This window comes from Leopardus geoffroyi, chromosome B4 (assembly GCF_018350155.1).
Source record: "Leopardus geoffroyi isolate Oge1 chromosome B4, O.geoffroyi_Oge1_pat1.0, whole genome shotgun sequence".
NCBI classification, from domain to species: domain Eukaryota; kingdom Metazoa; phylum Chordata; class Mammalia; order Carnivora; family Felidae; genus Leopardus; species Leopardus geoffroyi.
In genome coordinates this window covers 25,055,444-25,067,874 of record NC_059341.1, presented here as the reverse complement: position 1 = coordinate 25,067,874, position 12,431 = coordinate 25,055,444, and the positions used below count along the sequence as shown (strand labels likewise).

The 12,431-nt window shown below is 36.4% G+C and overlaps 1 protein-coding gene across 13 annotated transcripts in view; it reads right to left on the bottom strand.

Annotated features, from left to right (window-relative positions):
- ANKRD26 (ankyrin repeat domain containing 26) overlaps positions 1 to 12,431 on the bottom strand; it is a 106,681-nt gene that overhangs the window by 14,441 nt on the left and 79,809 nt on the right. For 11 of the 13 annotated variants that reach the window (XM_045466324.1, XM_045466327.1, XM_045466325.1 and 8 more), the window contains 6 exons: positions 12,082 to 12,295; positions 10,139 to 10,322; positions 6,824 to 7,780; positions 5,155 to 5,307; positions 3,507 to 3,577; positions 3,083 to 3,176 (listed from right to left, as the gene is read on the bottom strand). In XM_045466324.1, the coding sequence (XP_045322280.1) occupies positions 3,083 to 3,176; positions 3,507 to 3,577; positions 5,155 to 5,307; positions 6,824 to 7,780; positions 10,139 to 10,322; positions 12,082 to 12,295 (1,673 nt within the window). The remainder of the gene's footprint in view (positions 1 to 3,082; positions 3,177 to 3,506; positions 3,578 to 5,154; positions 5,308 to 6,823; positions 7,781 to 10,138; positions 10,323 to 12,081; positions 12,296 to 12,431) is intronic. The other 2 variants (XM_045466332.1, XM_045466334.1) reach the window with 2 other exon arrangements.

Below are 12,431 nucleotides of genomic sequence, written 5' to 3'. Positions count from 1 at the left end.
GTAGAGGGACAGAAGGAGAGGGAGGAAGAGAATCCCACGCAGGCTCCATGCTCAGAGCAGAGCCCAATGTAGGGCTCGATTCCACAACCCTGAGATCATGACCTGAGCTGAAATCAAGAGCCGGCCACTCAACCAGCTGAGCCACCCAAGTGCCTGCCCCTCCTCAAAAGGTTGAAAAAACAAAAACAAACAAACAAACAAAAAGGTTTAACAGAGTTACCATATGAACCAGCAATTGTATTTATAGGTATATACCCAAGAGAAATGAAAACATGTTCACATAAAAAGTTGTACATTACACAAAAATAACCTCAAAATGGAAGAAAGACCTCAATGTGAGACAGGAAGCCATCAAAATCCTCGAGGAGAAAGCAGGCAAAACCCTCTTTGATCTTGCCAGCAGGAACTTCTTATTCTAAACGTCTCTGGAGGCAAGGGAAACAAAAGCAAAAATGAACTACTGGGACCTCATCAAAATGAAAACCTTCTGCACAGTGAAGGAAACAATCAGCAAAACTAAAAGGCAACTGACAGAATGGGAGAAGGTATTTCCAAATGACATATCAGATAGAGTGGGAGAGAGCCAAAGCATAAGAGACTCTTATAAACTGAGGGCTGATGAGGGGTGGGAGGGAGAGGAGGGTAGGTGACGGGTATTGAAGGGGGCATCTTTTGGGATGAGCACTGGGTGTTTATGGAAACCAATTTGACAATAAATTTATATATTAAAAAAAAAAAATGGTTAGTATCCAAAATCTACAAAGAACTTACCAAACTCAACACCCAAAAAAACAAGTAATCCAGTGAAGTAATGGGCAAAAGACATGAGCAGACACTGCTCCAAAGAAGACATCCACATGGCCAACTGACACAGGCAAAAATGCTCCACATCACTCATCATCAGGGAAATCAAAACCACACTGAGATACCACCTTACACCTGTCAGAATGGCTAACATTAAGAGCTCAGGCAACAACATATGTTGGCGAGGATGCAGAGAAGAGGATCTCTTTTGCTGGTGCAGTCACTCTGGAAAATGGTATGGAGTTTCCTCAAAAAACTAAAAACAGAACTACACTACGACCCAGCAATTGCACTACTAGGCATTTATCCAAGGGATACAGGTGTGCTGTTTCAAAGGGACACATGCACCCCCATGTTTATAGCAGCACTATCAACATTAGCCAAAGTATGCAAAGAGTCCAATTGTCCACCGATGGATGAATGGATAAAGAAGATGTGGTATATATATTCAATGGAGTATTACTTGGCAATCAAAAAGAATGAAATCTTGCCATTTGCAACCACGTGGATGGAATTGGAGGGTATTAATGCTAAGTGAAATAAGTAAGTCAGAGAAAGACAAATTCATATGATTTCACTCGTATGAGGACTTCAAGAGACAAAACAGATGAACATAAGGGAAGGGAAACAAAAATAATATAAAAACTGGGACGGGACAGAGGAGACTCATAAATATGGAGAACAAACTGAGGGTTGCTGGAGGGGTTGTGGGAGGGGGGATGGTCTTAATGAGTAAGGGGCATTAAGGAATCTACTCCTGAAATCATTGCTTCAGTATATGCTAACTAATTTGGATGTAAATTTTTAAAAATGAAGTATAAAGTTAATAAAAAAGAACACCCGCCCCCCCCAAAAAAAAAACCTTAACCCAGGTAGTCTCTGGCTTGGGGATTCAGGAGATAGGCGCCTTCTAGAGAAGTCAGAGCTATGAGTTGGCTGAAAGCTATCTAAATTTTTGTTTCACAGGGAAGACCTTAAAGTGGCAGCTAATTTCATGCCATAACCCTAATTCCTTTCTATAGGCATCTACAGAAAATCCCTCGTTATTCTTTAATAAAAGCTTAATCAGTTTCGGATATTCTTACAAATTTTAGTTTTTGAGACCTTAAAGACTGCTTTAGGACACAGTAGCAGGACAACGCCTCGCACTCTCATTCATAGCAGACTGATCAACATAGTGTCATGTTACTCGCATGAAAAGTACCCTAAAACAATGTGACTCATTTATAAGAGGTCTCGAAAAGAAAATAATTTTCAGTGTCTCTTCAGCCACAAAAAGGGCCAGTCAACAGAATGTTCTAGTTCCCCTGACGGGTATAGCTGTCTAATGAAACCTGCATGTATATTATATAGCTTTTGTGACTGAAAGAAACTAGTGGGTCAGTGTATCTACCTCATGGCTCCCACTTAGGATGTACAGTGTAAATCCTACAAAGGAGGGTGAGAGTGGGATGACATTAACTGTTCTGCTTGGAAAACAGTTGGGGTTTCACTACATATCAATAAATTAGAATCCTGAATTGCACATTAGTCTTTTCTGAGATTGAACTGTGAAATCTCTGAAAGGCTGATTAACTCAGGTGAATGGAGAAAAATGAGTTTCTGAACTTGCAATGGTAGCAGCACTATGTTACTAGGTAAGGCCCTGACTGAGCAGCCACTTCTAGTTTTTCACTGGCATTTCTTTTCCTTTACAAAATCCAACAAAGAGAAAAGTCCATTCCTTTGAGAAGGACGTTTGCATAACGACCTGCTAGTCATTTTTGATGAAGACAATAAATTGCAAATTTGTAATTACAAATTACAACAAATCATCATTAAAATAACCTGTTCTCAAACTCTCACTGAAGGGTTGAGATTACAAGAGAAAGTCAGAACTCAAGATCAAATGATCACTCAAAGTTTGGGGAAGTTTGAAACACGCTGAAAAATATTAGCAGGGACTCACACATCTGTATGCCAACGTTCACAGCAGCATCATCCACAATAGCCAAAAGGTGGACTAAACCAAACGCTCACTGTGGTGTATATAAAATGTTGCTTTTCTTAGACTCTCACAATGTTTTTATTAAAATCTCACTACAAACATCATTACTTTATGAATTCAATCCACTTCATCTATATAGAAAAATTACATCACTAGTAGCAAGTAGGAACAATATGAACCTAATATTTCGATCTGTGAGATTTTTCATATGATCCAAAACATTCTTATGTACTACCACTAGTGAAATAAGGATTCCTTTTCAGTAGGGCAGACATTAAGAGACTGACTTACCAAACTTGTCCTTAACAAGTTGCTCTGAAGATCTTGAATTTGGGCCGCTTGCTCTTTGATGGTTTCTTCTTGTCTGGTATTTTTAACCTCTAGCCTAAAATGCAGATCTTAAGATAATTATTCTCACACATAAATTTAAAAAAAAAACCGTATAATTTCTGAACAAATGAGGGTATTACATAAATCCTTAAAATTTTATCAAGAGGAGGATTTGGCAATTGTGCCATTTTTCTCATTGTGTTTTGTGGATAAGGTGCAACATTGAGAGATAATATGCCACAATCTGCATTTCAAAATAGCTCAAAGCTGGAATTTGTATCCAGCTTCACAATGATATACAGGCATAACTAATACATTTCTCATACTACACTGCTTATCTGCTTTATAAATAATCAAGCTATTTTCTGTGAGGATTAAATTATACTTTTGCATATGATCTTTCGTCTTCTCAGCATATCTTACGGCCTCTGCATGTCGATCCTGTGCTTCTTGCAACTAGAATAAAGAAAAAGTAATAATTTTAACTACTGGCAATCTAGTAGAACACCATCACCTGTTCTTGTAACTACATTTTTTTTTTTACTTGAGAGAGAGAGAGAAAGAGACCGCGTGCACAAGTGGGGAAGAGAGGCAGAGGGAGAGACAGAAAATCATAAGCAGGATGCAAGCTCAGGGAGAAGCCTGATGAGGGGCTGGGTCTCATGACCGGTCTCATGATGTGGGGTTTGGGATCATGACCTGAGTGGAAATTAAGAGTCAGGACGCTCAACCAACTAAGCCGCCCAAGTGCCCCTGTAACTAAAATCTTATTGGACCCAGCCACACTCTCCTCGACTGATGCCTACTTTTAGGTCATAACAGCAGAGCTGAGCTGCTACAACAGACTATGGCCTACGAAGCTGAAAATGTTTAAATATTCTTACAGAATAGCTTACCAACCTTACTCTACTACAAAAACATAACATTTTTAATGTTTTTAAATTATATATGATCAGATAAACATACAAATTTATCTATTAGTCAAACGGAGGCAACATAGGGAATTACCTTATGGTAAACATTTCTGTTTTCATACTCCAAGCACCGCATCAACTATGATTTCAAATATTCACATAGATGAATGACATTGCTATTCTAGTGATTTTATAGCTTAACATGTTGTTTTCAATGGCAACAATATATTTCATGGAATAGTTTGAGAAGCAGTATCTTAGTAGGAGCCAAAATGCCTGGGTCTGAATTCCCAATTCTGCTGGTTATTACCTATATGACCTTGAGCAAATTACTTAAAACTTCTGTGTGTCAGTTTCTGCATCTGTAAAATGAAGATAATAGCATCTACTGGGGCGCCTGGGTGGCTCAGTCAGTTCAGCATCTGACTTCGACTCAGGTCATGATCTCGCAGTTTGTGAGTTTGAGCCCTGCATCGGGTTCTGTGCTCACAGCTCAGAGCCTGGATCCTGCTTCAGATTCTGTGTCTCCTCCTCTCTCTGCCCTCCCCATGCCCATGCCGTCTCTGTTTCTCAATAATGAATAAACGTTAAAAATAAGAAGAAGAATAATAGCATCTACTGGGGCATCTGGGTGGCTAAGTCAGTTAAGCATCCAATTCTTGCTTCCAGCTCAGGTCATGACCTCATGGCACTCCTCATGGAGTGCAGTTGGCTCTGCACTGACAGCATGGACCCTGCTTGGGATTCTCTCTCTCCTCTCTCTGCCCCTCCCCTGTTAACATGCATGCACACACTCTCTCTTGCTCTTTCTCTCTCAAAATAAATAAACTTTAAAAAAAAATTTTTAATTAAACAAAGAAAAAAAAGTGTCTCAATTTCTGTGAGGAAAGATAAAAAAGCCTCAACTTTCCTAAGAGTAAATATATAAGAAAAAATATATAACACAAATAGTAGAATAAAAGAGTTTAAGAAATAAATGCATTGTAAAGATACTAAAATCATAATGAATTATAATGAAAATACAAAAGGAAGTGGTCTATGGAAATTAGTATCCTAAAACACTTTATATTATTTAACCAGCTATAAGTTAGCTGTTGACAGATTACATTTAATACATGCCTGACTTCTGACTTGACCTAATTTCTTCTTTAGATCCCGTGTCTCATCTTCTAAACTAAGACGATAACGTGATGTAACCTCCAGGGAAGCCTCTGACATAGACTGTTTCTTCAGAGTATCAGCCAGTTCTTGTTGCAGTTGTCTCATAACTACCTAATAAGACATTTCTGTTATTGATTTTATAAATCATCTTATTATTAAGTTATGTTAATAATATACAACTCTAACATACGTACTTTGAGAAATATCAACACATACATCAATTAACCATCTTTTCCTAACACGTACACATTCCTACTTACTGAATTCAGTTAAAGAACAAAAGGTGTTATATCTCCCTGCCTAGTCAGGATGATGTCACTTAGATAATGAATCCAGCCTATCTGTTCTCCACTGGTGAATTTGCAAAGCTTCATAACCTACAGAAGTCTCAAAAAGAAATGGGGACATAGTGGGCACAGCAGTCGTAAATTCTACATTATGAAAGGTTTTCCCTCTTTTTTTATTACAGGCTTAAGTTACCGTCAGAGTTCCTCACATATCCAATCCTCTGCTCTTATCCTTCTAATAGAGTCCTATCTCAGAACCAAAGTAAAGTCATTTCAATGGCCCCTGCTTCCACCCCCCTCCCTGACCTCAGCTCCTACAGCTCTCTCCCCTACTCACTCCATTCCTGCTAAACAAGAATCCTGCAACCCCTCCTTGGTCTGAAAATGGAGATCCAATGCCAAATTAATAAATCACAGAGAGATACAATTCTCTTTGTACTGGACAAACTTATGCCCACATGACAGTAACTGAGCTTCAAAATGAGCAAATTATTTGTAAAAATATTTAAAATAAGTTATAAATGGCAGTGGGAAGATTACTCAAAGATAGCTTTGCTAAAACTCACCACAGTTGTCCCAAATTATGATTTAGTGAAAAGTAGATGCCTTTAAAGAATTAAGAGGTTGTAGGAACACATGATTTGAGACTGAAAATTAAAATTTATGTGAATAAAAATAAAATCATACCAACTTAAAATGTATAAAAAGCTACCAAAGGAAAAAGTACTACCAGATAGAGCACCTACACTTCATTTCATCTGGGAAATCTGAAGTTACTGTCCGGTTAACTCAATTAATTGAATCTCAATTTCAAAATACTCATTTTACATTTGAGCATTTTCATTTATCAGCTCACCACAGTAATAAAATGTGGTGGCAAAGATTAAAACTTTTATGGGAGGGTTTGTCGGTTAAGCGACCAACTCTTGAATTCGGCTCAGGTCATGAATCCCACAGTTCATGAGTTCTAGAACCCTGTGTCGGGCTCCACCCTGGCAGTGCAGAGCCTGCTTGGCATTTTCTCTCTCTCTGCCCCTCCCCAACTCATGTTCTCTCTAACTAAACTTAAAAAAATTATTATTGTAGCAGAAGACTATTATCTATTAACAATTTATAATTTAACATCTTAAAATTTCATAGATGACACCATAACTTTACTCAAATTAAAGCACCTCTCAGGTCTAATTTTTATTTGTTGCATACAAGTTATGCTTTTATGTTGATTTATAGTCTTTTTTTTTTTTTAATATTCAACTAGATTCAAAATTCAGCCATAATCAAGTATTACCAGAATTTTCTTTCTGGAAATCTGAAAAATTCTTATCTTTCTGGATACTTACTTCTATTTTTGCTTTCTCATTTTCATAATGATACATTCTTTCTTTTAAATGTTTACATTCATCGATTAATTCTTTATTTCTTTCTCCCAGCATAAGACCTTGTTCTTCACTTTTAGCTTCAAGTTTTTTTATGATATTCTGAAACTGGTCTTGGATATTAATTACTAGCTTTTCTTTACTGTCCGCTTTGTTGTGAGCATCATCTAGTTGCTGTCTAAGCAACATATTTTCACTTTGTAGTTGAGATAACCTTTCCTCTAAGGATTCCTGCTTTGCAATATATTTATTCACTTTACTTTGTTCGTTCTGATACATGTGTTCAATTTCCGTCTTCTGGCATTGTGTTTGGCTTAGGTCCCTTTGTACACATTCTAAAACTAAAGTCTTTTCTCTGAGAGCATCTTTTGTGTGATGGAGCTCAATTTCCAGGGCATTGAGTTTACTTTCAACTTGAGAAAGTTGCTGAGAAAGAACTTCATTGTTATCTTGTAGATTAGACACATCAAAATTCATTTTGTCCTGTAAGTGAAACCATTCATCTCTTGCTCTCTGGAAAGCAAGTTCTAGGTCTCTTCTTGATGTCTGACTCTGATCATGATCGTGTACAGCAGTAGCCAGTCTAGCACGGTATGATTCAACTTCTGCTTCCAGGCTCTCTTTATTTTGTTTTTCATTCTCCAGTTTAGAGTTTAGCATCGTAATCTCAGCAGTCAGAACATTAAGCTGTCCACTATATTGGAATATTGTTTTTGATAATGTTTCCTCATTCTGTTTTATGGTCTTTTGAAGATTGTCATTCTCTTCTTTTACAATTTCAATGTCTTCACAATATTTTGTTTCCTTTCCCTGGTACTGATTTTTTATGGTGTCTATTTCCAGTCTTAGCATGGCAATTTCATCCTGCAACATGTGGTTTTTATGCAACAGATCTTGTTGTTTTTCATGACTATCAGAAAGCTAAGTAAAACAAAGGAAATTTTCAGACAGCACTCAATAAAATGACATTATATCATGATTTTCTTTCCAATTACAGTATAATCTGTTTATACAATGAAAAGGTTGCAAGGGGTGCCAGGGTGGCTCAGTTGGTTAAGCCTCTGACTCTCGATTTTGGCTCAGGGAATGATCTCAGATTCTGTGGGTTTAAGCCCCACATCAGGCTCTGTGCTGACAGTACGGAACCTGCTCGGGATTCTCTCTCTCCCTCTCCCTGCCCCTTCCTGGCTTGTGCTCTCTCTCTCAAAAATAAATAAATACACATGGAAGGAAGGAAGGAAGGAAGGAAGGAAGGAAGGAAGGAAGGAAGGAAGGAAGATTATAGTAAGTGAATATCCAACTGGAAAAAAATAAAGTTGGCTCCAAATCTCAAATTTTATACAAGCATAAGTTCCCAAAAGTTCAGAACTTTAACGGAAGATAATGAAGGCATGAAAGTAAAAAAGAATTCGTTGAGAAAAGTTTTCAGAATGTCAGAATTGGAAAAGCCTTTCTGATTTACAACAAACCAGAAGGCCTGAAATAAAAGATTAATAAATCTGACTACACTTAAAAATTGAGTTTACAGTAGATATCGAACACAGCTACCCCACAGTAAAATCGTTAGCTCTGCATCTACTTGGACAGATTAAATTTCCTAAAATTCTTTTTTCCTGAGAATATTTCATAGATATCTACTTTGCTAATATTTCTATAGTCAGTTATAAAAATATATCTATTGATAACTGACAAATCTAGGCACTGTACTATAATATAAACACTTCTCCATACATCAATGAACTCATTTGGTTATCACAATTCTAGAATGCAGAGATTAAAACTGTGAGCTGCAGGACTCTCCCCAGGTCTTCTCACTCCACAACTAGTGCTCCTGCACCAACCACTGCTACTTCTCTAGTGTAAATACACAAGTACGAAAGAAGTCTTGGATTTCAAAATACTGATAGGAAATACGGTGAAATTTATACATCTCTTAGAAAATCATGAGATTATTTACTGCTGCAATAACTTGTATTTCCTCTTCATGTTGAAAATAATAATAAATTAAAAAAAATAATAATAATAATCATAAAATAGTAATAAATATAAAAGAGGGGAAATACACTCCACTATTTTATTAGGAATAAAATACCTATCAATAAATTATCATTAAGTATATAGCATAGCATACCATTGTTTCAAAAGTTCCTTGTAATGAAATAGGATGCTACTTGAAGCAAAGTGTTACTTTTCTCAAAAGTAGGAGACTTGATACCGAAAATATGATCTGTGAACTGGCTACACTCGTCCTCCTGTCCATTAACAGAAGTGTTAAACTAACCTATTAATATATCAAGGCAGTGAAGTAACTGTTCAAAACCAAAACACATGTTGCTAGTAGCAACAGTTTTGAGATTAGGGAAAGCTCATCGATTCCTACAGAAAGTAATAAAAGCCTCTTATTTGGATGAGGACATTATGAATGTCACTATTTGCTGGGGACAAATGCATTTAATCAAGAATATTATTTTATCGAATGAAGCAAAAATGCCACCGCCCCCCCATACCCCTCCCCAAAAATATATGTGCTTTTAAAATCCTGTATAGTTTCCATGATGTACAGTGTTCGGTTTTTAAAATATATATATTTAAAATATATATATACATACATGGAGAAAAAGTAGTAATAATTAAAAAAATAAAATATATACAAATACATACACACATGTACTTCAAAATAGCTAAAGAAGAAACCTTAGAATTAGTTTTCTTATGAGCCGTTTCTATCTCCTTTTGTTTGCAAAGGTGATTGTTTAGAATTCCATCCTGGAATTCTCTGGCATTCTGTGGAGAAAGTTGCCACTGAGTGTCACTGCGCTTTTCTACAACCTGTAGATACATTTCATTATGATTCTGGTCTCATACCGTTAAAAAAAAGGTCAAGGGGTGCCTGGGTGGCACAGTCGGTTAAGCGTCCGACTTCAGCCAGGTCACGATCTCGCGGTCCATGAGTTCGAGCCCCGCGTCAGGCTCTGGGCTGATGGCTCAGAACCTGGAGCCTGTTTCCGATTCTGTGTCTCCCTCTCTCTCTGCCCCTCCCCCGTTCATGCTCTGTCTCTCTCTGTCCCAAAAATAAATAAACGTTGGGAAAAAAAAAAAAAAGTCAAAAGCTGAAGAGGAGAACTTTAAAAAAATGTTCAAAGGACCATGATCCCATGTTTTAATTTATTTTAAACCTAAATAATATATATTGAATCAAAGGGATACCATAAAATATATGTATAATACACTATATAATATTGATGGAAATACACAATTTTTTATCAAAAAGTAATTTACCTGATTCAAATGATTTTTTGCGGCCTTCAATTCCATGTTTAGTGTTCTAAGAGCGAGTTCAAATTGTTGTTTTGTTTCAACTTCTTTATTATATTGGTCTTCTTTTCTTCTTAACCTCTCCCTAATTTTTTCATATAACATATCAGCATTTCTTCTTTTTTCCTCTTCTTGTTTTAAAGTAAATCTGCAATTAAATATGCTTATTTTAAAATTTGTTTTGTTAGAAATAAAAAGTTCCTCCTATGATCTGGTTCCACATGTTGGCTGTCCACATGAAATTTCTATGTTCTCAAATTTTTTTCCTTTCTAGGGCTGTTTTTAATTTCTCACTTGAATCTCTTCCAAAAGATATATACAATTGAAAAGAAGCAATGAGAAAGCATTATGCAACTTAGTTTTAGTCAGTAATAACTCTGGTAGATGTTGTAAGAAAGGAAGTGTGAAATTATTCAGAAAAGTTAGAGTTGAAAATTACCCCTTTTCCTACAGGTGTAATTATTCCTCCATAGGACAGATAATTCAGTTACTCATTAAAAAGAGAAGTTACTGTTTATAAACAATTTTATCAATTCACTAGAAATAAATTTCCACTTGATGAAACATTATAGGTACCTCCAAAAATGATGTGCAGTGTAAGAGAGCATCTGCGGATGTTGTTTACACAACATACACGTGCAGATTACTGTCATCCAAGACTAGGCTAGCGAGTCTAATATCTGTTGCCCTATACTTTTTGTTTCTTCTTCCACCACACTTGCAACTTACCTTGTTGATTATCTACTTTATGAATCACTTAAGAATCCCTTCTAGAACAACACAGGATACATATTAAGTAAACAATAAAGAGTAATATGTGATTTCAGCATACACATTTGAATTAATTTTATCTACCTATGACAGAGATGTTAAAAAACTTACCAGTAATCACTTTCCGTATTACTTTTTTTTTAATGTGTATTCATTTTTGAGAGAGGGAGGGAGAGCACATGCAAACAAAGGAGGGGCAGAGAGAGAGAGGGAGACAGAAAATCTGAAGTGGGCTCTCCACTGACCACAGAGAGCTCGATGTGGGGCTCGAACTCATGAACCCTGGGATCATGACCTGACTGAGCCACCCAGGCACCCCCATTTTACTTTGTTTAAATTTTTTATTGAGAGAGACATGACACAAGTGAGCGAGGGCGGAGAGAGAGAAAGGGACAGAATCCCACGAGGGGCAGAGAGAGAGGGAGAGAGAGAGAAGAGGGGTTCACCCGAAATGGGGCTCGTGCTCACCCAAAGCAGGGCTTGAGCCCACCCAAAGCGGGGCTCAAACTCATGAGATCATCACCTGAGCTGAAGTCAGATGCTTAACCAACTGAGCCACCCAGGCACCCCCACTTTACTTTTTTAACCCTGAATGTTGAGAATAAAACAGAATCAATTTTTGAGAATTTTTCTGTCTTGAGAAAAATGACCATTTTATACTCTGTTGCTGGGTATAGAGATTAATATAAACTTTCCCGAGAACAATTGAACAATGTGGATCAAAGACCTTTTTAAAAATTTTTATACTTTAATCAAATAATATTATATTGAAGAATTTATTCCAAGTAACCAGAAATGTAGAAACAGATTTATATAAAAGACATTCCTTACAGCATTAAAATACAGAAAAATGAAAAACAAGCAAAATTCAATCTGTTAAATAATGACATTTCTATATGGTGGACTTTTAAATGGCCATTAAACTTATGATTTGGAAAATACATTAAATTATTACAAGTATTCACTGTTAAGAACTTGCTGTATTATTTCCAAGAACCTCACACTTCACAACACTAAAGAAGTTTTCTTTCCTGTAAAATCCCACATGGTAAGTTAGCAGTTACAAAACTGTCCCTATACATCTGTAGTATAAAAGTAAACAGTTCAAATGTTTCTTTAAAACCAAGATGCTATACCTCAAACTGCAGAATTCATGTTCCCATTCCACTTTTTGATGCTCTAACCGTGATTTCATGTCTTTTGCTTCTCGTAGCTCGTTTTGTAGTGCACTAACTGTTTTTTCCATTTTTTTAATTTTTCCTGTAAGTAGTTTACAGTGACTTTTGTTAAGTTTCATTAATCTTTCATAGGAAAGAACTATATCTTGGATTTTCAAGAAGCCAACAGTATCTACATCAGAGAAGAAACAGAAATAAAATATATGAGTACTTTTTGCATATACAGGACTGTGCATTTTCAATTTACTCATTCACACATTAAATAAATATATACCTTCAATGTAAGATGTTATACTCAGCTCTACAGA